The 27,739-nt window shown below is 57.4% G+C and overlaps 4 protein-coding genes across 8 annotated transcripts; 3 read left to right on the top strand and 1 right to left on the bottom strand.

Moving 5' to 3' along the window:
- Positions 1-448: 448 nt before the first annotated feature.
- Positions 449-2,706, top strand: PLK5 (polo like kinase 5 (inactive)). Of its 4 annotated transcripts, XM_074808635.1 has the most exons (8): positions 449-639; positions 985-1,092; positions 1,311-1,427; positions 1,516-1,645; positions 1,727-1,814; positions 1,913-2,008; positions 2,098-2,296; positions 2,379-2,706. In XM_074808635.1, the coding sequence occupies exons 1-8, from the start codon at positions 544-546 to the stop codon at positions 2,562-2,564; spliced, it is 1,020 nt and encodes a 339-aa protein (XP_074664736.1). In that variant the 5' UTR covers positions 449-543; the 3' UTR covers positions 2,565-2,706. The 4 variants fall into 4 exon arrangements, with proteins under 4 accessions (XP_074664736.1, XP_074664735.1, XP_074664738.1 ...); XM_074808634.1 differs by lacking the exon at positions 449-639 and having other exon boundaries at positions 690-1,092; XM_074808637.1 differs by lacking the exons at positions 449-639; positions 2,098-2,296 and having other exon boundaries at positions 690-1,092.
- A 1,492-nt stretch (positions 2,707-4,198) lies between these two features.
- THOP1 (thimet oligopeptidase 1) lies at positions 4,199-11,819 on the bottom strand. Its single transcript, XM_074808631.1, has 13 exons — positions 11,561-11,819; positions 10,796-10,999; positions 9,236-9,384; positions 8,636-8,743; positions 7,875-7,977; positions 7,569-7,729; positions 7,268-7,403; positions 6,808-7,174; positions 6,364-6,565; positions 6,071-6,257; positions 5,444-5,572; positions 4,994-5,130; positions 4,199-4,908 (listed from the first exon to the last, which is right to left on the bottom strand). Exons 1-13 carry the CDS (start codon positions 11,670-11,672, stop codon positions 4,750-4,752), a joined length of 2,154 nt encoding a protein of 717 aa, XP_074664732.1. The 5' UTR covers positions 11,673-11,819; the 3' UTR covers positions 4,199-4,749.
- A 335-nt stretch (positions 11,820-12,154) lies between these two features.
- SGTA (small glutamine rich tetratricopeptide repeat co-chaperone alpha) lies at positions 12,155-22,031 on the top strand. Of its 2 annotated transcripts, XM_074808582.1 has the most exons (13): positions 12,155-12,193; positions 13,228-13,298; positions 13,448-13,601; positions 14,789-14,892; positions 15,095-15,179; positions 15,845-15,944; positions 17,056-17,160; positions 17,348-17,486; positions 18,328-18,390; positions 18,800-18,837; positions 19,848-19,937; positions 20,181-20,304; positions 20,617-22,031. In XM_074808582.1, exons 3-12 carry the CDS (start codon positions 13,502-13,504, stop codon positions 20,293-20,295), a joined length of 939 nt encoding a protein of 312 aa, XP_074664683.1. In that variant the 5' UTR covers positions 12,155-12,193; positions 13,228-13,298; positions 13,448-13,501; the 3' UTR covers positions 20,296-20,304; positions 20,617-22,031. The 2 variants fall into 2 exon arrangements, with proteins under 2 accessions (XP_074664683.1, XP_074664685.1); XM_074808584.1 differs by lacking the exon at positions 12,155-12,193 and having other exon boundaries at positions 12,749-13,298; positions 20,781-22,031.
- A 676-nt stretch (positions 22,032-22,707) lies between these two features.
- SLC39A3 (solute carrier family 39 member 3) lies at positions 22,708-27,739 on the top strand. Its single transcript, XM_074808798.1, has 4 exons — positions 22,708-22,757; positions 23,472-23,558; positions 25,657-25,993; positions 26,515-27,739. The coding sequence occupies exons 3-4, from the start codon at positions 25,787-25,789 to the stop codon at positions 27,253-27,255; spliced, it is 948 nt and encodes a 315-aa protein (XP_074664899.1). The 5' UTR covers positions 22,708-22,757; positions 23,472-23,558; positions 25,657-25,786; the 3' UTR covers positions 27,256-27,739.

Genomic DNA, 27,739 nt, shown 5'->3' on the forward strand with positions numbered 1-27,739 from the left:
GCCTCCTGTCCCTCCCCGCCGCGTTATTAATATCCAGCCCCAAAGGTGCGCCCAGCCCTCCCCGGCCGCCCGTTAACCCTTCGGGGCCCGGAGCTCCGGCGGCTGAGGGGGGGGCTGCTGGGGTCCCGGGGGGGCACAGAGGCGTCTCCGCAGCATCTGACGCCCCCCGGGACCCCACCAGTCCCAGTTGCAGAGGGGAAGGGGCAGACGGGACCCCCCCTCCCCGGTCTCATCCTGATCCAGGACCCTCCCGGTACCCCCTGATGCTGGGGGCATCCCGGGGGGGGGGGGGGGTTGGTCGCAGTGGGGGTCCCCGCTTAGTGATCGGTAGATGCAGCGGGATCTGCCGGGGAGGGGGGAGCTCGGAGTGCCGGGGACTGGCAGAGCTCAGGGTGCTGGGTGCCCCCCCCCCTCGCACCCAGCACCCCCGGGCCCCATGGAGCAGCCTCAGCCACCCCCAGCCCGGAGCTGAAGGGGTTACGGTGCCGGGGTGCGGGTGTCCCTTGGGGTGCCCCCCCCGCGGGGCGCAGCAGAGCGGGCAGGATGGTCCGGGGGTGCGCGGGGGACGAGCTCCCGGGGTGCTACATCGCGGACGCGGGCAGCGGGACCCTCTACAAGCGGGGTCAGCTCCTGGGAGAGGTAAATCTGCCCCCCATCCCCATCCCGCCCCCCACCCCAGCCAGCCCCCCCTCCCTGCTCAGCACCCCGGCAGCACCACACACCCACACCCCATGGGACTGCAGGGGGTCCCCGAGGTGTCCCACCCTGAGGGGGACCCACCACATCCCCTCTGGGGAAGGGGAAACTGAGGCAGGGGCCTGTGGCCAGCGCTAGCCACCCTGGGCTCCTCAGCCCCCAGGGAAGGGCATGTGGCTGGGCCCCCCAACACCTGGGCCCCCCACTTCTGCCACAGTCTCTCACCCCTCGGGTCACTGGGGGGGGGGGGTGTGGGGCTGCTCACCCCCATGGGACCCCTCGTCGCAGGGGGCTTTCGGGTGCTGCTACCAGCTGGTGGAGGTGGCCAGCGGCCGGGTCTATGCGGCAAAGGTCATCCCGCGAGCCCAGCTCGCCGCCGTGGGCGTCGCAGAGAGGGTGAGTTGTGGGGGGGACACCCTAAAAATCCCCAGGGAGGGAGGGGGGCGATACCCACGGGGACCCCGCAGAGCCCTGCCCTTGTCTTCTCCCTCCTTCCCGGTCGCCGGGTGGGTTCCCATCGCCGTCCCCCCAAAGGTGGGTGCTGGGGGGGTGGTCCCCAGATCCAGAGGTGGTGTTGGGATGGGGGGGGGGCTGCCGGGCTCGTGCCACCGCAGGTGGAGCGGGAGCGGGAGCTGCACGGTCGCCTGCGTCACCGGCACATCGTCCGCCTGCACGGGCACTTCGCCGCCGGCACCCACCTCTACCTGCTGCTGGAGTACTGCGGCCGGCGGGTGAGCGAGCGCCCGCACCCCAAAACCCAGCACCCCCACACCGAGGCGGCCCCGGGGCCCTGAGCTGGCGGCTGGTTCCGTTCCTCAGTCGCTCGCCCACATCCTGCGGGCGCGGGGGAGGCTGACGGAGCCGGAGGTGCGGTATTACCTGCGGCAGATCATCTCGGGGCTGCGCTACCTCCACGGCCAGGGCATCGTCCACCGCGACCTCAAACCGAGTGCGTGGGGCAGCGGGGAGGAAGGGGGGGGGGGTGTGAGCCACGCCGGCCCCCCCACCTCGGGCTCATCCCCGGCCGCAGGTAACTTCTTGGTGACGGAGAAGATGCAGGTGAAAATTGGGGACCTGGGGCTGGCGCAGCGGGAGGCACCGGCCGGCCGGCGCTGGGGGTGAGTGGGGGGCTGCGGTGCTGCTGGGGGGGTGCTGATGGGCTGGGGGGGGGTGCTGCTGCCAGGCCGGGGCGGTGACTCCCTGCTTGTGTCCCCAGGGCGCTCTGCGGGACACCCAGCTACCTGGCCCCGGAGGTGCTGGACCGCAAGGGACACGGGGTGCCCTCGGACGTCTGGGCGCTGGGCTGCAGCGTGTAAGTGGGGATGTGGAGGGGTGTGGGGGGGGAGTGGGGGGGCCCTGGGCCCTGCCGAGCAGCTTGGAGCCCCCCCTGCCCCCCCCCAGGTACGCGGTGCTGACGGGGAGCCCCCCGTTCGAGGCGGCCGAGCGGCAGGAGCTGTACCGGCGCATCCGGGCGGCGCGGTACCCGCTGCCCCCACACCTCTCGCCCCACGCCCGGGTCCTCATCGCCCGTCTGCTGGCCCCCGAGCCCGCGGCACGGCCCAGCCTGCGCGACGTGCTGGAGCACGGCTTCTTCACCCAGGTGGGGGGGGGGGACGGCGGGGAGGGGTGGGGACGCAGCCCATGGGGACACCACGGGGGAGTCACTGCCTCTCGCTCCCCAGGGTTTCACGCCGGCCAGGCTGCCGCCCCGCGCCTGCCGCTCGGTGCCCGTCTTCGTGGGACGGGAGCCGCTGGGCAGAGCGCTGCGGGGGGCCGCTGCGGCGCTGGCGAGGGGGTGGCCGTGCCCCCTGCCCCCCCGCGAGAGCAGCTTCCTCGGCAGGACCCGAGCCACGCAAGCAGCCGCTTAGGAAAACCTTTATTAGTGCTGGGAACCGTCTAAAATCCAGTCACTGAAACAAGCAGGGTGGGACGTGACCATTACGAACGGCACACACGCACTGGTTTGCCCTTAAAAAAGGTTAACAGAATAAAATAAAAAATAAAAACAAAGCCAAAAAGGCCCTCTCTGCCCCACCAGCCTGGGACGGGATGGGGATGAGGAGCTGGGAGGGAGAAGGTGCAGCTCCAAGGAGCCAGGTGGGGGTCCCGGGGCTCACCCGTGCGCAGGGAAGGGCAGCGCTCGGAGGGGCCCCCAGTCCCCCCAGTCTGCCCAGCCGCAGCCTCCGGCAGCGCCCCCCACCCCCGCCAGCACCGGGGGTCACTGCCGGGAGGAACGGAGGCAGCGGCGGCCTGGGACGGAGGGAGGAAAGCGCGCGGTTTCCCTCTTCAGCTTCGAGTTCTCTCCCTCGAGAGAAAAGCTCTGAAAGAAAACGCTGGAAGCTCGGTAAAACGTGACACATCACACACGCGCGGCCTCCAAAGCCCCCGGGACACTCGCCGGTGCCTGAAACGGGGCGGGGGGGACAAAGACAAAATGCACCAAGGAGGCACTTTCCTGCTTATAGACCCGGCCGCGTGTCAGGGACCGGCAAGGGAGGTGGCACCGGGGGAGGGCGGGAGGTGACAGCACCGACTCTGTGCCTGGGGTGAGATTTCTTCCAACGCTCTCGTCAGCGGCGGCGGGAAGGAAGCCGGAGCCGCTCTGGTGACAGGGCCCAGATGGGGGGAGAAGCAAAAGGAACCAAGTGCCCAGGCGGGGAGGGAGGGACGGCAGCTCCCGCGCGCAGCCCTGGGACCGGGGCGGTGGGTGCGAGCGCGCGGCCTCTCGCCGGCACCTTCCGTGTGCCCAAACGGCGGAAGAGCTGCGGGGACCGACCCTGCAGCCCTCAAACGGCGCCACGCGAAGTGCCCGAGGTTGGAGGTGGGGTGGGACACCAGAACATGAGTCTGCCCTCGGTACCCCCTCGCCACAAATCCCTCACAGCGGCGGGGAAGCTCACAGCTCCCCTCCGCCTGCCCCGCACGCTCACAGAGAGCGGAGGGAGCCACGCCACACCACGCCACACCACGCCACCGCTTTCAGGCCTTCTCCAGGACATGGCAACAGCTGGGGAAGGGCAAGTGGCACAGCCCGGTGGCTCCCAAGGCCGGGCAAAGGGCTGGCTGCCATCCCCCAGCTCGGTGCCGCACCCAGAGCTCGGCTGCTCAAGGCCTGGCACAAAGCCCGCTCGATATTTTTATCCCCGGCATCCGTGTTGTTTGAAGCTGTCCACTTTTTTTTTTTTTTTCTTTTTCCACAGCCATCCCCTGTCCCACCCTGGCTTAGAGGTGACAGCAATAGCAATGCACCCTTCTGCTGCTCCGACCTGAGCCCAGAAGGCATCAGCTGCCCTAAGACGGCCCCGGCAGCCCCGATACGGCCTGGGTGAAGGTACAACCCCCCCAAGGACGCTGGGCAGCGCGCGGGGGCCAGGCCACGCTCCCCACACCCCCCGTTCTGGGAATAGCTGTGCTGGCCGCCTCCACCCCCCCTCCCAGCCCTGCTGCTCTGGCAGGAATGTCCGAGGGGCTCGGGGCAGGACGTTCCAGTAAATGCAATGGATTTTAAGCTCTGGGATGTCCCCATCTTTATTCCACAGCCACCAGCTGCCCGAAGACAGGGAGAGCACAACCCCCAGCGCAGCTTCTCAGGCCGCTTGTTTCGTGCTCCGAACAGTAAATCTGCCCCGCGGCACAAAACAAGCCAAGCCCGGTGGGAAGCCTCGTTTTCTTAAAAAGAAGGGATTTTAAAACAATGATTCAAGTTTGGTAACTCCTCTCACCCTCCTCCCCGGCTATAAATGAGGCCGAAACTCACCCTCGTGCAGAAATCAGGTTCAAAGTTCAGCCAATTTGTGTGGGCCACCGACAGCCCCATCCCCCTCGCGGGGGTGACAAGGGCAATACAACTCCCTTTGCAGAGCCCTGGCCCGGGGCTGAACCCGGCTCCTGAAGCCCGGGGTGAGCTCGGAGCAGGATCCTGGAGGAACGGCGCCAGGCAGGGGCCGGCCCGGGTCGCGTTTGGTGACAGAAATACCGGGTACTGCTTGGCCTGAGAGGGCTGGTGCGTCGGCGAAGGAGCTGGCTTGACTCAAAACGGGCTGGAGCAACGTCTCAGCAGGCCGAAGGCAGCGAGTTGCTCTCCACCTTCAGTCCTTTGCTGGCCAGGAAGGCGTCCTGCTTGGGCTCGCGGCCCAGGAACTTCCTCAACATGTCAGAAGCATCCAGGGAACCGCCAGGATGCAGGATGCAATTCCTGTAATCCATGCCCACCTGCGAGGGGAGAACAGAGCGGGACGCGTGGGACGGCCGCCCCGCCCCGCGCCGGGAGCCCGGCGGCACAGGACGCCCTCCCTACCTTGCAGTTCATGATCCCCTCCTGCTTGAAACGCGTGTGGAACATATCCATGGAGTACACCTCGCTCCAGAGGTAGCCGTAGTACTGGGCATCGTAGCCTCCGGCCAAGTGGCCAAACGTAGCGGGCATGTTTGTACCTTTGAGGCAAAGGAAGGGAAGGGGCGTTAACGGGGACGGCTGCCGGAACCGCTCACAGCGCAGAAAAACCCCTCCGTGCTGTAAACGTGTCAAAGCAGGCACTGGGTCAGCGGGTTCACAATCCCAGGGGGACGAGGGAAGAACTTTCCAGTTCTTTTTGTATAGTTTTAGCTCTGCTTTTCCTGGAGCCAGCAGAAACGGTCCCCATTGAGTCAGCCTGAAGCCCCGGCCTTGAAAAGAACCTGCTGAGCCAAGCTTGCAGGCCAGGGCTAGAGAGACAGCGAGAGCGGGACCCCCCGAGCCCCTGGGTACCTGGGGTGGCAGGGACGCCCAGCACCTCCTCACACAGCCGGGCAAACACCTCCACGGGGTCGGCCTTCGTCTGGGTGTGCAGCGCCTGGTCCACCTTGGCCAGGACGATCTGCCGCAAGTTGAAGAGCCCTGTTCCCGGGAGGAGGAGGCAAACTGAGCTCCTGCCTGCAGGCAGCAGCGTCTCCGAGGCCGGGACGCAGCAGGGCAGGCCTGGGGGACTCCCACACTTCTCCCCACACCCAATTTCTGACCCGCTTCCCCAAACCAGCCCAGTTCAGCAGCACCCACTCAGGCCTCAGCCGCAGCCCCTGCCTGCGGGTAATCTCTGCCCTCCCCGGCACCTCCTCTCACCGTGCCACCACCCAGCCCGCTGCACCTCTGCCACGTCACCCTCGCTCTTCCCAGATTAACAGCAGATGTGGCTCCTTCCCCCCCAGTCCCCTCAGTCCCCACAGCGGGTAAGACAAAGCCTTTTTGCTACCCGGCCAGGTCACTAAGGGTCCCCTTCCCCTCCCCATGCACCAGGGACACCACGGCGAGGCTCTGCCCTGGCTGAGGACAGCACAGAGCCCTTGCCCCCCGCCACCCCCTCCTCGCTGGCTCCCACTTCCCTCTGCAGGGACCTACCTGTGTTTGCCTGCCGGGATTTAATGAGCTTCTCCAGCAGTTCATCAGGGATGGGGCTTCCAGTTTTGTAGTGCCTGGACATGCGCAGCAGCGGCTCCTTCTCCCACACCCAGTTCTCCAGCATCTGTGACGGTGCCTCGACAAAGTCCCGCTCCACGTGTGTCCCGCTGAACATGGCAAACTCCGCCTAGGAGACACGGCAAGCTCAGAGCCGGGTGTCATTTAACCCCCCCAGGGAGCACGGCAGGGGAAAAGCAAGAAACCAACCCTCTGCCAGCCCAGCCAGGCCTCACCTGAGAGCAGAGCTGGTGCATGACGTGCCCGAACTCGTGGAAGTACGTCTCCACTTCATCGTGCTGCAGCAGGGAAGGTGCATCCGGCGTGGGCTTGGTGAAGTTGGCCACCATGGCAGCCACCGAGATCTGCCGGCTGGAGTCCGGCAAGAGGCAGCCTGGCTGCAGGCCGAAGCAGGCCGCGTGCCCGTACTTCCCCTCCCTAGGCCGGGAAGAGGAGGCTGTTACCCGGATCCTCGCCCACGACCGGCCAGGAGCCACCGCGGTCCCGCGCCGAGCAGAAGCCCCCGGCGAGCCCGCGCTCCTGCCCGAGCTCACACCGCTCCCTCCGCACAGCCACGCGCCTGGGAGCGGGACGGCCTCTCCTCTTCCTCAGGCGCGAGGCAGGCTCTGCTCCCCGTGCCCTAACCCTCCTCCCTCGCTTCGCCTTGCCCAAGGCCTCACCGTGGGTACAAATCCAGGTAGAATTTGCCGATGGTCTCCCCGGAGGAGGTGTCCTTCACCGTGTAGAGCTGGACGTCCTCGTGCCAGACCTGAGCCTTCTCTTCCAGGTGGAAGGAGAGCCCCAGCAGCTCCTGGTAAATGGCCAGCAGCCCCGTGGTGACCACCTGCATGGGGAAGTATTCCTTCAGCAGATTCTGGTCCACGCTGTACTTGGTCTCCTCCACCTGGTTCATGTAATAGCGCATGTCCCAGGCATTGATGCGGTTGTCAAACTCCAGGCCGCGCTTCTCGCACTCTTTCTTTTTCAGGTCCAGGATCACAGCCCGTTCCTTCTCCCCGAGGGGTTTCAGCTTCTGGGCCAGCTCATCTAGAACCAAAGCAGGCAGGGTTAGTGCCCCAGAGCAGCACACCCGGCCCAGCGCACGCCCCTGCCCTTCCCCTCCGCAGCCACGTGCCGTACCCAGGAAGGTAGCCACCGTCTTGCTGCTTTTAGCCATGTTCATCTCCAGCACAAAGTCCGCGTGCGTGTTGAAGCCCAGCAGGCTGGCTTTCTGAGCCCGCAAGTCCACCAGCTCCTTGAGGATCAAGCAATTCTCCTGCGAGGTAGAGTCAGACAAAGAGTGAGGTGGGGTACGTGGTCAAGAAAGGAAGCAGGAGCCCCAGCGTGGGAAGCAGCACAAATCTCAGACGAGACCCCTTCAGCGCCCGGACCCGACCCACATCCCATCTGGCCCTGCTGGCAAGCAGCAAGGCCAACCTACCTCTTTGCACCTGGAGTTGAACATTTCCTCCACCTTCCTCCTCGTCTCAGGCACGTAGCACTTCTTCAGGAGAGGGAAATAGTGCGGGTATTTCAAGGTGACTTTCAGTTTGCCATCCTCTGTCTTCTCCAGGGAGTTCAGGAAGTCCTCAGGGAGCCCCCCTGAGAAAAGACAGGACTGATGGAGAACCCCGGCCTCTCCAGAAATTCCAGCTCTGGGGCTGAGCACAGGAACAGGCTCCTTGGCCAGAGGAATCCATGCACTCAGGGCCACACCAGCAGAGAAATAAGCCCAAGCGCTCCGTACCTAGTTCCTCCTTCGAGAAGGGCAAGTAGGTGGTGTCTTCGTTGAGGTTCTTGTTGAAGTCTATGCAAAGGACGCTCAGCTTTTTCTTAATAGCTTTGATTTTCTTTAAAATACAGATGAACAGAGAAAAGTCAGTCCCAAGGGGGAAGTCAAACAGCACCGCTCCCCGGCTCCAGCCCGCCTGCCGAGTGGCCCAGCAGACCGCTCTTGGCTTTTATTCAAACGCAACGCTGCAGAATTAATTGCATGCAGGCGCTGAGCTCTCAGCCTGGAACAGGCTCCCTCTGATCACACCTGGTAGGGAAGCAGCCACCTCAGCAAGGTCCCAGCTGTCTCCTGCCAGCTCAGGAGCTGCAGGTGTTTAAGCAACAACCTCCTCTACCCTTATTTCATTTCACCTTCTCTTCTATTTTTAACCCAGCTTCGAGCTCCTTCACTGAGCTGCTGGCGCATGGAGAGAGAGGGGGACCCTGAGCAGCTCAGCCCCCCCCAGCTCCAGGGGGGACCTGCCCTCACTGTCCCTTTGCACCATTTGCAATTTCAGCTTCTCAGGAGCCCCCCAGCTCCCAGCGTTGACCCCACTTTGTAAATGACCTCCCCTTCAATGGAAAGGAAAAAGAGGGGCACGGAGACATCACCCAGAGCACCCAAAGTCACAGGAATCGGGGCAAAATTCAGGAGTCTGAGCCTCAGTCCTCCGCTCTAACGCTACACTGCAAGGCCTCTTCTAGGCGTCCTTACTTCAAGCTCTGTGATCTCACCTCCTGCGTTTCCTCAGGGAGATGGAGACCGTTTCTTTTACCCAATTTGATCAGCCTCTCTAGATATCTCTTCGCTTCGGGCTTCAGCGCAGCGCTCTCTGCTTTCTCCTGTAAAACAAAACCCATCAGCACAGGGAACTGCAGGATCAGGTGTTGCAGAAAGTTGGTTCTTGGGGGGAGTTGTGGGTTATTGTAACACCAGTGACCCAGAAGTAGGTGGAAACACCCCACAAGAAGGCTTTGGTGTATTGGTTCCTATCAGATTGCTTTAAACACCTCAGCCTTATGCTGTATTACAGCACTTTTCAGGGCATTACGCAGCCCCTCCCCGCCTCAGCCAGGCTGGGTTTACTAACGTCACTTCACCAAAGGGACAGTCGAGGCCCTGAGCAGGAGCAGAGCCCTCAAACCCCAACTCCCCAGTTCTCACTAACAGCTGGACCATTCTGCCATGATCACACAGCGATTCAGTTCCAGACCTGACTCGGTATCACTCACTTCTAAGTTCTGGGGCAAAGGAAAAGGCTTTTCTGTAATTCCAGGAGGTTTCAGTGCGCTGCTCAGGTGTATCCCTGACAGAGCATCCTCCCAAGCACGCACCTGGAGCCAGACAATCCTCTGGTACACGTCCTGCCTCATGCTCATCTCCACGTCGAACTCCGAGAGCTTCTTGTCAGCCTCGGTGCTCGCTGTACGGATGTCTTTGCAAGGAGAGACGTGCTGGGGGAAGTCCAGCATGTTCCGACGAACTGGAAAGACAGAGAAGGGATTGGGGTGAAGGCAATGGCTTCATGTCCCAGAACTGCTCACGAGTGGGAGCGTACAGAGAGCCTGTGTTAATTGGGAGCCAGTTTGATGACCCTGGAGCCTGACCTGCCTGCCCACACAAAGGAAGAGCAAAGTACTGCTGCCAGAGAAACCCAGCGCTGCGCTCTCTGAGCAGCACCCAGTCACCCACGGTGCCTGTTCACCCCTTCCTCGCTGCCGAGCACATTTGTCCCACTGCTTTCCCACTACAATCCATCTTTCTGACAAAACTCACAGGAATTTCATGCCCCTGAGTTCCCAACACGTTTGCCCCAGCTACAGCTGGTATCCTGGTATCAAGAGTTTCAAGAATCACAGGACTCCTACACTGGCAGACACGTGGGCAGCATCGCTACGTGACTCCTCTCTGTAGAGGACCAGGCTAAAAGTGACACGTCTTTACTGCAGACGCTCTTCAAAAGCCATGTCCCAGGTGTGCTCTGTCCTGACGTATTCCCAGTTTAGAAGTGAAAACAGGGAGAACATTCCCTTCCACAATCTGTACAAAACCTCAAATAACACAACTCCAGCGGGAAGGGGCTGCCCTCCGCGCACAAGCACTCTCCACCCAGCAGAAGGTGAGCAGGCAGCTCCTCTCTGTTGCCCAGGGAAAGTGCTGACAGTTCTGCTGAAGTTAACATTACCCTTGCTTAGTAAGGGCTTTTCCTCTTATTTTAGTAAAAAGAAATCAGAGAGAAGAAAGAAGAGGCTCGTGGGCTGGCTGCTGCTTCGTACAGACGCGACACCTCGCAACACGGGCAGTCAGGACAGCTGCAGATGCCGTGAGGCAGGAGGGGGGCTGCGTGACTTTGGCACTCTACTGCTGTGAATAATCAGCCAGAGATGTATCGAAACCGGCATCATCTGCCAGCACGATGCCACCATGTCATGTCACCTTACACGCAATCTCTACAGCGATAGCAGTGTTTAAACAAGGCACACGGAGAGATGTTTATCCGCTGTCTCAGGGAAAAAGTTAGAAAAGAGCTGAAGATTTCTTAGATCACCCGAACCATTTCTGCCAGTGCACAATTTGTTCCCACTAATGCACCTTGACACATAAAAGCAGGAGACAACCTTGACAACCTCGCTACTCCTCCCGCGGACCATCCTGCTGCCAAAGCGCCGTCCTCGTTTTAGACTCGCTCTTCCGTTCCAAATCTACTCTAATCTTTGTACTTATGTCTAGCTATATAAACACTAACTGGAAAAAAAAAAAGCCATACTGCTGAGGGAGCCAAGGGAATTAAAAAAAAAAAAAAGGAGATGACAGCATGGAGTAAAAAAAAAACCACACCTTAATAACCACATGTTGCTTCTCAGACAGCCAGTACTCCCTCTCGGTGTACGTACCCGTATATTCCACTTCCACATCTGCCAGTGCCTTGAGAGTGTTTTCATAGGACACCTCGCCCTGCTCCTGGGAGCCCACCCGGTCGTACACAAGCTTTGTCCTCTCCGTGAGCTCTGCTGCCATGTTTTCTATCTGTTCGGCAGTCAGGTCCCATCTTAGCTGATTTGCCAACAGCCTGGGGGACTGGCTATCCACAACGTTACCTGGGGACGTGGGGAGGAAACGGTCTGTGAGATACAGTCGTACACGGCCTCGAAAGAGAACTCTGCTGCATAGCTAAAGCTCGATAAAAGCACTCAAAGGAGAGGCCCAGCAAACAAACCACGCTGACGGGCAACCCGGCTTCTAACGAACCAGGGCGCTGGCAGCAATCGGCAGCCGGATTATTTTCCGGGCACTGTTTACCCTCTCGGTCATGACAAGCCCTTCCCAGAAACCTGACTCCCTCCCCGCCCTCTCCCCGCCGTGCCCCTGGCAGGTGCCTCTGCCCACGGGACGGGGCGGGGGGGGAGCGGCTGTCGCAGCCCGGGGTGGGAGCTGGGGGGCAGAGAGGTGACAGCAGGACATCCCACGCGACCTTGGGGGGCTGCCCCCGGCTCCCTCCTCCTGCCCCCGTCCCTCTCTCCTCCATCTTCCCCTTGCCACGCCACGCCAGCCCCTCGCCCTTGCCCTCACCTCCTCCCCTCCGTCGCCCCCCCGCCGTGTGCTCCCCCCCTCCAGCCCACTCGCTGCCCTCCAGGCCCTCCCCCGCCGCCGCCCGGTACCTGTGGGGGGGGCCATGCCGGGGGTGCCGGGGGTGCCGGGAGGCCCCGTTCTGCTGACGAGGCCGGGAGGAGACCGCGCCGGCCCCACGCACGGAGCATGTGCCCCAACCATAGAGGCGGGCAGAGAGAGAGGCCGCACCGAGGGATTCTGGGAGCGCGGAGGACTGGGCCGCTCTCCCCTTCCCTTCCCCCCATCCGGACCGGGGGAAGCGGCCCGCCCGCCCGCTCGCTCGCGTACAGCTCCATCCCCGCCCCAGCCCTCAGCCCTGGCGGCTGCGGCGCGGGGTCACGGGCCCGGGAGCGGGAGCGGAGCCCCGCCGGGAGCAGCGCCCCGGCCCGCGGCGGCCGCTCGCCCGTTCCCATGGCAACGCCCCCTCTCTATGGTAAAAATCAAGGCGGAGCGACAACCGCACTTCCGGCCTCCGGCCCCGCCCCCGCGCGGCACGGACTGCGCCTGCGCCGAGGGCTCCGCGCAGCGTCCCCGCCGCCTCCCGGCCGGACCGGCGGGGTGGGGCCGGGCGGGGCGGGGCGGGGCCGGGAAGGGCGGGGCCGGGCGGGGCCGGGCGGCAGCGGCGCGCAGGCGCGGGGGGCGGAGCGCAGCGCATGCGCAGTGCTGAGCCCGCCCCGGCTGAGGTGAGTGTCGGGGCGCCCGGTGAGCGGGGCCGGCGGCGGCGGGGGGGGCCCGGGCCGGGCTGCGCTGCGCTTCCCGCCCCGCCGGGAGCCGTCCGCCTCCAGCCCTGGGGGGAGCAGCGGCCGGGCCGGGGCCGTGGTGGGGCCTGGCGCTTCCCTCTCCCGGGGCCCGGTGTGGGCCGGGGCTGTGGCGGGGTGTCGTCCCCCCCCCCCCCCGCGCAGGCCGCGAGGGCCAGCCCCGCCTGTGCCCGTTTCCTCACGAAGCCCTGGGGGAGCGGCGCTGCCCTGCCGGGAGTGGGGCGGGGGCCCGGGGCCCGCCGCACCCCTTGGGCCTGCCTGCCCAGGGGCACCGGTAGGAGCTGCGGGCACGGCCCCGGTGTACCGGGGGGGGAGGTGTCTCCTTCCTCTCTGCCGGCCCCTGGGGGGGTCTGGGGGCTCTCCTGGCCTCGCCTGTCCCTGGGGCTGGGAGCCCGGCGTAGGCTTTCACCCAAGGCACGCACCCGCCATGCCTGTCTGCGACTGGGGCCAGCTTAGCTCTGTTGGGCTCTCCCTCGCAGAAATTGTGTTTAAACAATTTAATTTCTCTATTAAATCGCCCTCAATGGTTTTCTGTGCTACAAACCCAGTTAAGCCTTCTGGAGAGGCAGAGCAGTTCAGCGCAGCAGCAGTGCCGTGCAAGGAGCTGCCTCTTGTGCTTACAGGATCTGCCTCAGGGTCTCCGGGAAGCCCCAGCCTTGGGGTGTGTTTGCGGGGGTCGCTTTGCTTTGGGTCTTCGCTCTCCTTTGCCATCAGCATCCTGGCAGGGGAGGCTGGCAAGTAGCACGGGGAGTTGGCAGCCCTGAACCCCTGCTCTGCTCACAGGGGCAAATTGCTTCAGCGCTTGTTTTTGTTTCAGAATCAAATTATGCTCTGGAAGGGGACGACTGTGGTTTCGTAGTGGTGAACTGCTCAGTGCTCGGTTTGTCTAGTCCTGGTCAGCCAGAGATGTTTTGGTAGCCAAAGTGCCTGCAACACCTTTGATGTATTTCCCTTGGCAGGAGCATTGTGGGGCAGGACTGTGCTGTGCTGCTCACGCTGAAGAGGGTGACTTGAGGCCTGGAGAATTCAGGTAAAGGGGTCGTGGTTACAGCAGAGAGTTTAACGAAGGCTCCGGAGGCCTTGGCCAGTCCCTTATCCCCCTGATTCATACTGGGAGAGAGCTGCAGAAAAGTTCTTTGACTTCTTCCCCATCAAGTCATATAACTTCTCTCTGTACAGGCTTTTTTTTCAAAGGTACAAGAAGTTGAAACAAACTGCTCGCAGCCTCCCGGAATGGCAGACCAGAAGCGCCTTGCCTACTCCATCATCCAGTTTCTACACGACCAGCTGCAGAATGGGGGTCTGTCTCCAGACGCTCAGGAGAGTTTGGAAGGTGGGTGGTTGTACGTGCGTCCCAGTTCACACGCCTGGGTCTGTCAGCCCAGCGTGTGGGGATGTTTGGACACTGTTGCTCTCTTGTGCATCTTACTTGGCTGGGCTGTGCCTAACGTCAAGCCTTGCTCAACTTGAAATGAATTTGTTGTCTTGGGGAGGTATCCAGGGCATTAGGGATGCTGATTGCTTATCTGATTTCTTGATATCTCTTTCGAAAGCAGATTAGCTCAAGGAAGGGATATACCTGAAATCAAAAGCCCCTCTGACCCAGGCTTTGAGACTTACAAGTTTTATCTTAAATGAGGTGGAGTCAGGAGGCTTGAAGTGTAAAATGCAAACTTTGTACGGAAGTGTTTCGTGCTTGCAGAGTGCTTTTCCCGTTCTGCTATCAAAATGCTTTTCCACAGCGTGCCCTGGAGTATTTGTACAAGCTTTTTCAGAGGGCTTCACTGGTAACAAGAGCACACGGGTCTTAAAAGATCCACTTAAGGCGCCTTAGTCTTTAGTCTTGTACATTTGTCTCACTGAAAGAGAGCCCAGGCACGTCTGCAGAGTGGTGGGTACATTCCTGGCTGAGGCAGGAACAACAGAGTGGAAGGAGGGTTTGTTCCTGGTGCTTTTGGACTGTAAAATATGGCACGAGAGCTCTGTAAAACTGAGCTCTGTGTTGCTGGGCTTCCCCTCTGTGCTGGGAACGGCTTCCCGCCCAGGTGCCTGGTGAGGGAGGAGGGTGGGTGGGTGGTGTCGGCACGGAGCAGCCACCCTTTAGCAAGTGAGACTTGCAGATCTCTCCCTGCCCTGTCCACCCGTGGCTGTGGGAATGTCAGCAAAGGCCCAGCTGGGTTAACTTCTACCCCCAGCACATGGGAGTTGTGACTGACTCAGTGCAGGAGCTTGATCTCTAGAGCTGAGGTTTGCCCAGCTCTCAGGTTTTGGCAAAATTTGAGGATATGGCCCAAGTACTAAGCCTGGTCTTTGGAATTGTGTAGTTTAGAGTGGCTTTGTTTTCCTGTTAGTTCAACAATAAGAAATTCAGGTGCTATGGGAGGAGGCTAACTATTTCACAGAATCATCTAGGTTGGAAAAGACCTCGAAGATCAGCTAGTCCAACCATTAACCTCACACTGACCATTCTCAAATTTAGATGAAGTGAGAAAAGCTAATTACCTGACTCTTCTTGCCCAGTGGCCATCCAGTGCCTGGAGACAGCGTTCGGGGTCTCGATGGAGGACCAAGGTCTAGCTGTGTCCCAGACTCTGCCGGAAATATTTGAAGCTGCTGCAGGAAAGGTGAGTGCCCTAAAATATGTGCTGAGTTTCTATTTAAGCAGCTAAAGCGATGAGCTCTGCTTGATTTCCGTGGCGATGCTGCCCCCTCGGAGGTGTGTGGGAGTGAAATGTTTTGGGCTTGATGAGCCAGTGCCTGGAAAGGGGGAGGTGTAGTACAGCTTGACGGGAGCCCTTACTGCAGCATTCTCCCTTTCCTTGTAAGGAGCTTGAACACATCAGAACAAATTCGGAGCCCATCACCCCCTCTGAAGATGACATAGCTGAAGCTGAAAGGCTCAAGACTGAAGGTAAGCTCCTCTGGAGCTGGTGTATGACGAGGTTTAGATGAGAGCGGGGAGGGAGACTTAATTCACTTGGCACCTGGGGAATGCTTGGAATGGGGAAAAAAGCAAATGGGATCAACCCTTCCATTTGTGCTTGTTTCTCTGCTTGTGCTCCAGGAGTGTGTGTAGGTTGGCATAATTTAGCTGCCACAGAGCCTGGATAGACAGCTGGGTCAGCGTTTTCTTTTGCATCCTAAGAAGCCGGCGCTGTGTAGAACAGGGCATCTTCCCTCCGGAGCTCTCCCCTTTGTGCTGCCTTTTCTCTGCCCTGCGAGAGCGCGTGATTAGTGCTGAAGGACAATGGAGAGCTTTCTCTGAGCCAGCACCCTGCAGGGCTTTTCAGGACGTGGTGCTGCTCTGGGGTGGGCCTCGGGTGTGCCGGAGGAGGGGGGACAGCTGAGGGTGCTCGGGGAGCTTGCGGGATCAGGCAACCTGGAATTGCCAGGACGCGGGTCCCCTCCCTCGCTGCCCACCGCGCCTCACGCTTGCAAGTGGTTGAATTGACCAGCAAAAGTTGCAAGCGGTTGGTTTCTCTCTTGTTCTATTTTCTGAAGTAGAACGTAGATCCAGGCCTGTTGCTTTTGTCCCCTTTTTTCGCTTGTTAATGAGCGTTTCCTCCATCTTTTTAGGAAATGAACAAATGAAGGCAGAAAACTTTGAAGCTGCTGTGTCTTTCTATGGAAAGGCAATTGAATTAAATCCATCCAATGCTGTGTATTTCTGCAACAGGTACTGATTATCCCTTTCTCCACCTTTGTCCACCTGTGGTTTTGTTCTGGCTGCTTCCATCTAAGACTCCTGAATGGTCAGAATCCCTTTTTTATGATTCTGTAGACTGCTTATTCTGTTGCTGCTCTTTGTGTGGTTTTTTTTAAGCTCATAGTGACACACTTTCCTGTGCCTCCTGCCAGCTCTGTGCCCTGGCATCTCTAGATAGGATGTGGGTGTGGAAACAAACTCTATTAGGCATTTGAGGAGATCTAAGGATGCCAAGAAATGCTGTCTGCTTTCATGCAATTAACTCTAAGTGGGATAGAGAGCCCAGGTTTGAGAGGCTGTGTTGATAATAAAAACAAAGGGGTGAAATGAGACAAGTTGAAGGCTCGTTAATGAGAATTGTGTGAGCTGATGTGTGTGCAGAATTAGGTATGCAAGCGAATCTCCTATTTTTCAGCGCTAAGCAGAAGTGTTTGAAAGTTGCTGGGAAGACAGTTGTTGCATAAAGCACTTCGAATTGGGATTTGGTTTAGTTATGTGCTTATCATGAGTACATGCGTGCAGCTGGCTGCGTGAATAACGTGTCTGTGCACTCGCCAGTGCCGTGGTGAGGTGTTTCTTGGGGCAGGGAACTGCAGCTTTTAGCTGAGCTTTGCTTCAGCTGCCTGAGGGTCAGTCCCAGGAGGTTTTGGGCAGGTGCCCTGATGTCAGTAAGAGTTGGGAGATTGAGCCTTGAAGGAGCCATGTTATGGTTTCCAAAACAGTTTTCCCTCTTACGCGGAGCGTGTGGGGAAATGGATGAAACGGTCGTTATGACTAAAATCAAGGTGTGAGGGAAGCTGGAGCTGGCGAGTGGGATACTTGGGTGCCTCCCTGCGGCCTGGGCTCCTCTTGGAAAGTCCGTACGGAGAGGTAAGAGCCTCGATTTATTTGCAGTAGAAGCAGAACGTGGAGCTGGGTGTTTGGAGACCAGCCTGCTCACCTAGATATGGCCTGGATTTATGTCAAGTTCACACTTGACCTTGCTGTGTGCAACAGGAGACTACAAAGAGGGAACAGGGGTGACCTTGATCAGCATATTCAAGCTAAGTCTTTTCTGCACATCTTTCTCCATTCCCTCCAGAGCTGCTGCGTACAGTAAACTAGGAAATTATGCTGGAGCAGTGAGAGACTGTGAAAGAGCTATAGGCATTGATCCAAACTACAGCAAAGCTTATGGCAGAATGGGGTAAGTAAGAGCAGGGCTTTGGGCTAAATTTTTAATCTCAGAATGCTTTGTGGGGGTGAATACTATCAGTGGTGTTCTGCCCCGGAGTGGCGTGCAGAAATACCTAGTGTTTCACTTCGGGGGGTGGAGGAAGACTGCAAGTGCTTCTCTAACTCTGTGACTTTTTATTTTATTTCCACTTTAATAGCTTGGCCCTCTCCAGTTTAAATAAACACACAGAAGCTGTCGTTTACTACAAAAAAGCCCTGGAGCTGGATCCAGACAATGACACCTACAAATCGAACCTTAAAATAGCTGAACAGAAAATGAAGGAGACTCCTAGTCCAGTAAGTTCTGAAACTAATGCCTGTTACACGTGGGGAGGATTAGGAGGAGGCTTCTTCACTGCAAGTGCTACCAGGTGCTGTCTGGCAGAGCCCTGATGACCTGGGTTGTGTTTAGAATACAAATCCTGTTTGCAGGCAGAGGGGAGATAGGTAATGAGTCCTGCTGCGGCCCTTTCTGCTAATATCCAGAGAGAGTAACTTCACTGCTTGAGCACAGTCACCTTGGGCGTATTTGAAATGAGACTCATTAGAAGGGAGTGTTTTGAAAGAGCAATTTTGCCTTAAGCACCTTTCTTAAAGTCACTACTCCTAAAATCCAGCTTTTTGTTTCTAGTGACCTGTTAGCGATACCAAAAGGGCATTTTAGGTGGCTTTTTTTCCTTATCAAGACTGTTTTCTTAAGAAAAGAGACCTGGAGGTTTCCTAGCCAGAAAGCTGGTGACTGCGCTGCTGACGTGCTCCGTGCAGGACCATGTTAGTTTATCATTTTGAAGGGGATTTTAATTTTCTAAAGACTTCTCCAGTGCGAAGGTGACCGAGTGGATGTGTTTAATTGGAAAACTGTAACGGGTTAGAGCTGTAACGTGGCTAGTGTGGCTCAGCTGGTGAGAGGTGACCAGTAAGCCACGTAATGGAGACATCTGCCCTTAGTGAGCCTAATCCCGAGGCTGCCCGTGACTTGGAGCTTTGCAGAGAGGGTGTGGACAGAGCCTCTTCCCTTTGCTGTGGTTTAAGGGCTGGATTCTGCTAACAGCGGGAGTAAAGTATTAATGTTCATTGCAATGTGCGTCAGGAAGTGAGAGGATGTCATCATCTGCCTGTGGTTTCTTTATTCTCACAGACGGGAGGTCCAGGAGGATTCGATTTAGCTGGCTTGCTGAACAACCCCGGCTTCATGAGCATGGTAAATCTGGGCACGGGTCACAGCCAGGCCGCGCGGCCCGTGCCTTGGCCTGCCCAGGATGAAACGTATCCCTACGTGGCGCGGGGAGCTCCTCTTGTCTCTTCAGCAGATTTATTTTCATTTCATGTTTCGGTGCTGCTGTGTGGAAACTCTGCTTGTATCTCCTGAAGGTCAAATGACTTATTGACAGGCTTCTCCTCGCGGTGTGCCGGGTGTGGAAAGGGTGCCTGTTCCGCATTACCAGCCCTGCCTTGTGCGTCGCGCTGCGCTTTTCTCAGCTATTTTTATCCTATTGATCTGTTTCAAATCTGCCCTCACTTTGTTTGTAGTTGAATGGCACATCATCTGCATATCTACCCAGTCATTTCTGACTAAATAGGGTGTCTTTTTTTCTCCCCTCTTTAAATAGGCGTCTAACCTAATGAACAATCCACAAGTACAACAGCTGTAAGTTTGATCCCATCTTGTATTTCCTCTTTGAATCGCTCGTTTGAGGCTCCGTGTGTGGTTGGCATTTGCAGTAGGTCTGAAGTGGTGGGAGCAGGGTGGTGTATGGAGGGCAGCCCTTAAACCAGTCCAGTTGCCTGAGCTAGTGTGTCCTCTGAGTACTCAGGACTGTGCTGAAGAAGGGTCTTGGTATAAAGGTTTGCAGAAGGGAGGTGGGAGAGATCGTGGGGTTGGGAAGCTCGGGGTCAGTTTGGCTCTGCTGCGCAGGATTTATGTGGCCTGGAGACAGGATTTCACAGCTCCATCTCAGAGCGAGAATATTTCTATTCTTTGGGCTACAGGGTTGTGAGGATCAGTTCCCAGTGTTTGTGAGATGCTTACATAATACAAAGGTATAAAATTAAGAAAGCACATACCTCTCCTGACCGTCCTTTCAAGAGTGCAGGTGGGCAGCGAGTTAGAGACCTTCTGGAGCTCATCCTCTGATTACCGTGTGAGATAATTTGGCCAAAGGGCTGAATGTCAGCCACCATTTCCGTTTGCTTCTGCCTGCTCCTTCCACTGCTGCTGCCAGCTGAGGTTCTGCACCAGATGCAGCCTGAGGACTCCCGGAGGAAGGGGCTGGGTAGACCCGGTGTATTCTGGGCTGTTCCCCGTGAGGGAATCATGGTTAGGCTGCCCTGTCAGTAGATCTCGCTTGATGCAGAGCAAGCAAATAGCTTCTGTGAGGAAGGGCAGTGTTTAAATGTAACACAGGGCTTGCACACAAAAGGGGGAATCTCTGGGAATACAGTAACTGACACTATTAGAAATATTTCTACATATTGAGCAGCTTAATGTTAGTTCTGCAGTTAATGTAAAAAAAGTTTTTGCAGACGATTCCCTTGCAGGTAACTTCATAATCTGTGTGGGAAGGTGCTCCAGTTACACTGACACTCCCCTCCCAGCATAAACCAAACAATTTCTGTGGGTTTTTTCCCCGCTCTGAGCAACGACTGTTACTTCCACAGCATGTCCGGGATGATTTCTGGTGGCCACAACGCCATGGGAGCAGCAGGCACCAGCCCCTCCACGAATGATCTCGCCAGCCTCATACAGGCGTGAGTAGAGCTGGGTGTTTCCCATTGCCTCGGTCAGGAAATGGATTTGGGGGTTTCCTGACCAGAAGTGGAAATTTTAATGTAACAGTTGAGGGAGGCTTAAATGCTGGGTGAATTATCGCCGCTTTTGGTGACGCGAGCTGCGTGGTAGAGTTTTGACAGTCGGCTGTGGAGAATTTCTGAGCACCAAACCGTGTTTGCGTGTGTGTGAGAGCACTAATGGGGCAATTTCTTGTTCTTCAGGGGCCAGCAGTTCGCTCAGCAGATGCAGCAGCAGAATCCTGAATTAATAGAGCAGCTACGAAGCCAGATTAGGAGTCGAACTCCAAGTGCCAGTAACGAAGATCAGCAGGAATGAGCACTCCAGGTGAGGCTGTAGCCGGGAGTGCTGCTGTGCTGTGGCCAGCTGAGTGAGAATTTAGGAATTTGGCTGCAATATCTGTCTTGTGCCTTAATTGAGCGATCTGGTGTGTCTCCCCTCCACGCAGACGGGGTTCTCTGTGTCAGTACTGCGCCTCAGGTGCAAGGCTCAGCCCTGAGGAGTGGTGAATAAGAGCTTCCCTCACACACTGTGTGACTGACAAACGAGTCTCGTGATCTGGTGTTCACGGTGGTTAAAGGGACGCTTGATTTTCATAAAAATTGAATTTGCGAATGTCTTGTCTCCCTGTCTCTGCAGCGCAGTCCATGGGAACTATGTTCTTTGCTTTAAAAACTGGAAGCCATGTGCGTGTTGCCATTTCTTGAGTTGGAAGTGTCCAAGAGGGGGAAAAAAATAATGGAAAAACAAAATACTTTATATGACCTGCATGTTAAAGACAGATTCACGCTTTCTTTCCCTAGTCTTCGTCCCTGCTCCTCCCCCTCAGCCTTTCCATTAGTCTTTTTTTCTTCTGGAAGATCCAGCAAGCCGAACACAAACCAGCATCAACAGTCTTTCTAAAGAAACTCAGAAAATTAACTACACTGTTACATTTCTATGTTATTTGCTACATGGGAATTTTTTAACCCGTTTTTGAAGAACGATGCACTCTTCACTACAGGACGTCTTCACTTTCCTGCCCACGTGCCACTTCAAAGAAGTGTTCAAGTCCTACCTAACCCCCGTCCTGCCTCGTTTAATCTTCCTGCCAGTTAGAGACAGTAGTGTTTGACCACTCTGGGGATCACGGCATCTTCTTGCCTCCAGGAACAGGGTTTCTGTTGATTAGATTGACTGCGTTTCTCCTTCAGGTCTGTAGCAACATTGCCAGCGTTGTTAGTACACGGGAGTTTGGTGCTCGCCTCTCACAGGTCAGTGTAAATGTGTCGGGGGTTGGGACTGGCCGTGTGCGACGGCTCCTTTCCTGAGGGTCTCCTGGCACGCTGCTTGAGGTTCTTTCCCAGTCCTGACAAAATTTGTCTAGTGTTTAGTAATTATGGCTATGTTGTTGGAATGATCCAATCTGTGAACTAGTCAGGTGGACAGTAAGAAAGATGTTTTTGGTGTTTAAAAGGATTTTTTTTCTGCTTTTTTTAATCTTTTATGCATGTAAGTAATCAACCTGGTTGACTGTGCTAATGGTAGGAGTAGAGGGCGCCTGAGTAGAGAGCAGAAGGAATAAAAAATGCTGCTTGGATAGTCAGAAATCAAGTGGCTGCTGGTTCAACGCGGGGGACGGGCGAGGAGTGGTTACACCTCAGCGTAAAGACGAGGGGAAAAAGCTCCCGGAGCCAACTCGAGCCACCCGCAGCTTTCCACCCCTCTAGTTCCCTCCCCGGGTCCTTCCTCGGGCGAGCGGAAAGCTCTGGCCCCTTCCCCTAGAAGTCACTAGTTGAGGCCAGAGACTTTTCGATGGACCTCAGAATTGTTTTTAAAGTAGTTAATTCAGTTGTTTGTGGCCTGACCACGGGGCAAAAAGCGTCTGGTCTGAGCGTGGGGAGGTGCGAGGTGGGAAGCGCCCTTTCGCGAGACCCGCTGGTGGGAGCGAGCAGGTGTATCTGAAGATTAATATCAAGAGAAAAAAAAAAAAAAAGATTTGTAAATGCTCCATAAAGTAATATGTGGTTAATGTAACTTGTGAAGAATAAAATATTTGGACACTTTCTTTGTTATCCCTCTTGCCCCGATGACTGAAGCCAGACCCGGGTGTGCGATGGGCTGCGGTGCCCCTTTCCCAGCGGGGTCAGGGCTCTGCTCCCCCCAGGGACGGGTTTTATCCCCCAGGGACGGGTTTTATCCCCCTCTTCCAGTTTTTTGTTCTGTCCTGCTGAAATGCTCCTCCCGTGTGTTCCTGCAGCACGGGAAGGGGAGCTCTCTTCCCATGGCTGCCTCCCCTGCGCCCTTTGTTCTCTCCAGCTGTTTTTTTTAGTCGAGCAAAGTGGGATATTTGGGGGATGTAGGACAGCGTGGAAAGAAAAAGCTCAAGAATTACTGAAAAGGGAACTGCAGGGATTTTTCCTCCTTTTTCAGGGCTGTTCCCCTCTCTCCTTACCCTCCCCGCTCCGCTGTAGCTATAGATATTTTTTTTTCCCCGTCTCTTGATAATTTTCTGTTTATACCCGTGAGTTCAAGGCGCAGCTCTCCGGGGCCGAGCTCCTGCCCGGGCAAGGGGGGGCCCGCAACCCCGCTTTGGGGGGTCGGAACCCGGCTGCGCCCCCCGCGTTTCCCGCGGGCGCCCTTCGGCAGCGCACCGCACCGCGCTGGGCGTGGGCGGGCTGACGGGCGGCCCTCGTGGCCAATGGGCAGTCGGGCTGCCCGCCGCGGCCAATGGGAGGGCGCCGTGGGCGGGCGGACGGTGCGGGGGGCTGCCTGGATGGGGCGCGAGCGGGAGCCGGCGCGTGAGTGGAGGGGAGGGGGGAGCCGTTACCGGGGTAACCGGAGGTGGCGGTTGGGGTAAGGGGGGGGCCGGGGGTGGTTTCGTGAGGTAACGGCGGGGCCGTTTCGTGGCTGATGTTACGGGGGTACCACCCGGGGCTGGGGGGCTGTTACTGAGGTACCGTGGGGGCTGGGGGGGGGTGGGCGGTGGCGGGGTTTGGGGGTGCGGGGGGCCCCGGGAGAGCGGGGCTCCGGGCGTGGGGGACACCCCGCGCCCCGGCTGAAGCGATCCCCGGCCGAGCTGCCCACCCCCCCTCCCAGCGACACTCATAGCGTCCCCCCCAGTTCTGCACCCTTTTGGGGTGCTCAAGCAGGTTTGGGCCTGCTCTGGTGGTCTGGGAGCCCCCCCCCCCCCCCCCCCCCCCGCACCCCCTTCTCCAGGGTGACCAGGACCGTTTCAAGTGCCTCCAGGTGTCGGGAGGTGCCGGGACAAGTGCGGCTCTGGGGAAAATCCAGCCCGGTTTCAGCATCACGCTGTGCCGGTGTGTTGGGGGCACCGTGAGTGTGTGTTTTTAACAGAAAAACTGAGATTTAAAGGATCGCGCATAAGCAAACCCTTTTTTTTTTTTCTTCCCCAGAGGGCGGTCTGCTTTATAGAATATTTTTCATGGCTTGAATGTCTCATTATGGGCCACTAAGCCAAGCAGTACCTGTCCTGAGTTAATTCTTTATTACAGAAGTTTTCAGGCTGGGGGAATAGTCCAGACGTTGGCAGCGCTGGCTCCTGAACGCCGTCGGGAAGAGCAGGCGGGGAGAAACACCAGGTATTTCTCATACTTACAGCTTCATTTGTCACTAAACTGCTTTCTGCCCCGGGTCAGGGGGCGGCTGCGCCACTGGCTGTCAGGAGCTTGAGGCTTCACGCTTTGTTGGGGTGTTGCTGGGTTAAAAAGAAAAGAAAGAAAAAACAATTAGGTTAGGGGCGGTTCTGAATTTCTGAGTGGAAGCCAGGTGTGTTCCAGAGGAGGTGTGAATTCTGGAAAAGAAGGTTTTTCCTCCTCTCCGCTGTCCTGGGAGCTGTCTGGCCGCCTCACGCAGCCGGTGTGGGTGGTACCTTCGCACCCGCAGCCTCCAGCTCTCGTGATCAGTGATCCCGCAGCGTCGCTGCCAGCGTTGTTTTCTGAGAGAGTTCATTTGAGAAGCTCGGCAGAACGACCCACCGTCACCCCGCGAGGTGAAATCCTTGTCGTTCTGTTGACGCCGAAACCGCAGCGCGTGCTTTACAAAGGCGGGGTGACTCGATAGCTGTGTCAGCGCGGCGCTGACGAGCCTTGGCAGTCCTGGAGTCAACACCTCGGGAGAGGGAGCCGCGCTGACAGGCTGCCTGCTGCGGAAACCCTGTCAGCGTACACCGAGATTTCAGGCTCTGGGCTTGTTCAGACCTGGCTCGTCTGCTGGGTTCACCGGGGAGCGAGTCAATCAGTGTCATCTGAGCAGGGTTTTCTTCTGATGAACATCCCTTCCCGGGGACACCCGGCTGAGAACCAGAGCTGCCGCAGATGGCCTGACCGCTGTGACCTCTCTGTTCGCTCCTGCTTGAACTGCAAACTCAGAAAAAGGCTTTAAACTCCCTTACTGGGTAGAGACATTCAGTCCCTCACTTTCCTTTTAGTAAAAGCACCATTTATGCAGCCCGCTGCGCAGAAATGGTGATAATGATTAATACTGGCAGCCCTCAAGGGAGACTTTAGCCTCAGGAATCTTTCGTATTAAAATTAATTTGCCGCTCCAACAAACAGGTATCCAATTATTTACCTTGTCCATCACGGGTGTGGGTGTCAGCGTGGCTGGGGGTGTTGGGTGTTAGTTCCGTACCCCGAGGCGCCGTCGCGTCTCCTCAGGGCTTGGGGCTGTCGGCAGCCCTCGCCTGGGTGACCTGCAGGAGAACCCTCGAGGTGCCGTGGATTTGACTTTACAGGTCAGTTTGGTACAAGTGGTAAGTGAAATCCTCCGAGGTGCTGGCTGGGCTGCTGCGAGAACGAGCAGGAGTAGAGGGACCTGTTCACACTTACGTATTTTTACAAATAGATTTTATAAATAGCGCTGTTATTTTGTATAGAAAAACAAGTTTCACTGCTAGCGCATGTAACCTGGAGGGAAACGCTTTTACGTTTCAGATTGAGTCAATTTTTGTGACCTAGGCAGCTCAAACCGTGGTGTTTTTCTCTTGTATGAAACTAGCATCTGCCTCCTCTTTTGTTACACCCTGTGGGCAATGGAGAACCTTGCAGTGAATTTCTCTGTAGGGTTTCTCTTTAGAGACGTGCATATCGATCGGCAACCGAAGCTTCCGCCGACTCCTGGTACAGAGCAAACAAGCGACTGTACAGGCCGTGACCCACCCTGGTGGGATGGTGACGGTGGCTCGGGAAACCGAGCAGCAATGAATCCGATAGTCTTGTGTCAAGGACAGTACAAAAAAAAAAAAAACAACTGTGTGAATATCGAAGGGAGATATTTATGTTTATTTCTGGGCGACAAATACCACCAGCTCAAGTCCATGTTATTTCCTCATGGTTAAAAACCAAAGACTTGATCCTTTGGTTGGACTCAGGTGGATTTCACCACAAGATCAAGGTTTTGTGTCTGTCACGGTGTCGGCATTTCAAATGAAACCTCTCAAAGCTGAGGCCGTGCCGGTTCTGGGTGGCCGGTGCATTTCTTACAGGGTTTTTAAGTTACTGTTTGCTGCAGTTCCATTTTTCTCTGCCGGTTTCTCTACCCATTGTGTGTGAGGAGCTGCCGCTGTGCTCCCCACCCCTTGCCTCTGGGGAGTTACGGTGAGGGCTGGCACGCAGTTTGGGGTGCAGGGTGCTGTTCTGCATGATATATGCTTATATAGGAAAATCTCTCTTGTTTTAGTCCCGTCCCCAGGTGCTGAGCCCAGGAGCACCTTTCCCTCGAGGTCTATCTGTGCTGTTGCCGGCTCTAACAGCAGCCGGAGGGGCCCCCACCAGCCACCGTCCGCGGGGAGCGTCCACCAGGAGACACGATGAAGGTTGTGGTCGCCAAAGTGCTGTGTCTGATGGGCATCTGCGTCCTCATGCTGGCTGGGTCCCTCCTCCCCGTCAAGATCATTGAGGCCGATTACGAGAAAGCGCATCGCTCCAGGAAGGTCCTTGCCCTCTGCAATTCTTTTGGAGGAGGGGTCTTCCTGGCCACCTGCTTCAACACCTTGCTGCCTGCCGTGAGGGAAAAGGTAACAGCTTTTGGGTGCCACTGGGTACGTGAGGTTCCCCTGTATGGGGGCACCACCCTGCCCTCTCCTGCCCTGCAGCAGCCCAGGCCTCTGGCTCTGGGCACGTGGAGGGTCTGTGTCTTGCCAGAGTGGCCCATGAAGCCTCCTCAGAAACGGCTGTGCTGGGCCTGGTGTTTCAGATCAGGAGGGCGAGCTGCGCCCGCCTCCCGTCCGGCTACTGCTGGCTGTCCGCGTGGAGTAACTGGAGATTTTTTTGGTCTAGAAGAAAACTGAGCATCACCGGGGTGTGAGGCTTCAACTCCTGCTGTTTAGCGTGTGTTTAACACGCTTGCAGGCAGCCACGAGCCTTCTGCTGGAAGGGAAGTAGGTTCCTGTCCCTTACACTGAGGCCTGTACACCAGGGTATTAAAGCCTCATGGATCAATTTAGTGTCTGTTTAGAGTTGTGTGAACTCAATCGGAATATTTCCCTTTAGAGGGACGAAGGTGATTGATTCCTGGGGTTTGTTTGCTTCGTTCCAGCTCGCTGAAGTTCTCAGGCAGGGGAACGTGACCACGGACTACCCGGTGGCCGAGACCATCATGATGGTTGGCTTCTTTGTGACGGTCTTTGTGGAGCAGCTCATCCTGACCTTCCAGAAGGAAAAACCCTCCTTCATTGACTTGGAGACCTTCAACGCCGGTTCGGATGTGGGGAGCGACTCTGAATATGAGAGTCCCTTCATCGCGTCTTCCCGAGGGCGCGCGTTGCACGGCGAACACGGTCAGCGCTCCCACAGCCACGGCCTGAACATCCAGGAGCTCTCCCGCTCTGGACCCTTACGGCTCATCGGGCTGGTGTTTGCTTTGTGTACGCACTCCATCTTCGAGGGACTGGCCCTGGGCTTGCAGGAGGAGGGCGACAAAGTCCTGAGCTTGTTCCTAGGAGTTGCCATTCACGAGACGCTGGTAGCGGTGGCTTTGGGCATCAGCATGGCCAAGACCTCGTTGCCGCTGAAGGACGCTGCGAAGATGGCCGTGACCGTGAGCCTGATGATTCCTGTGGGCATCAGCGTCGGGATGGGGATTCAGAGCACCCAAAACGCAGCCAGCAGCATTACTTCCCTGCTCCTGCAAGGCATCGCGGGGGGCACTTTCTTGTTCGTCACCTTCTTTGAGATCCTTGCGAAGGAGTTGGAAGACAAGACCGACCGTCTCCTGAAGGTTCTGTTCCTGGTGCTGGGCTACGCGGCTCTGGCGGGGCTGGTTTTCCTCAAGTGGTGAGCGCGGCAGCGATGGGCAGCAAACCTCACCTCCTTCCCTCGCAAACGGCGCCGGGGCGAGCTCCTCTTCAGCCGAGGGGGACGCTGAAGCTCAGCCGCCAGGTGGACCATCACGGGCCAGGCCGTATTTCCGTCTTGACCCAAAGAAGGAGAATTTCTCCCTGTGTGCTCAGAGGGAAATAGAAATGAGGAGTGTCCCAGTGTAGGTGTCATAAGGTCTTGTCCCTGCCCCTTGGATCTGCGGGTGCAGCAGCTTGTGCGGAGATTAGTCGACACAAACATTAAGAATCTGGTTCTGAGGCCGCCTTCAGAGAGCTCAAGCGTGTGGTTTCCTGCTAATCTGCACAGGCAGCCCCCTCCCTCCATCCCCCCACCCTCACTGCAGAAACTGTGGCTGAGAGTCTCCTCCCTTCGCTCTCGGGCTCCGAGAAGGTGAGAAACAGTAAGAGAAATAAAGTCAAAAGCAGGTGGGCTGACGGATTGCA

This window comes from Strix aluco, chromosome 29 (assembly GCF_031877795.1).
Source record: "Strix aluco isolate bStrAlu1 chromosome 29, bStrAlu1.hap1, whole genome shotgun sequence".
In the NCBI taxonomy this organism is placed as follows: domain Eukaryota; kingdom Metazoa; phylum Chordata; class Aves; order Strigiformes; family Strigidae; genus Strix; species Strix aluco.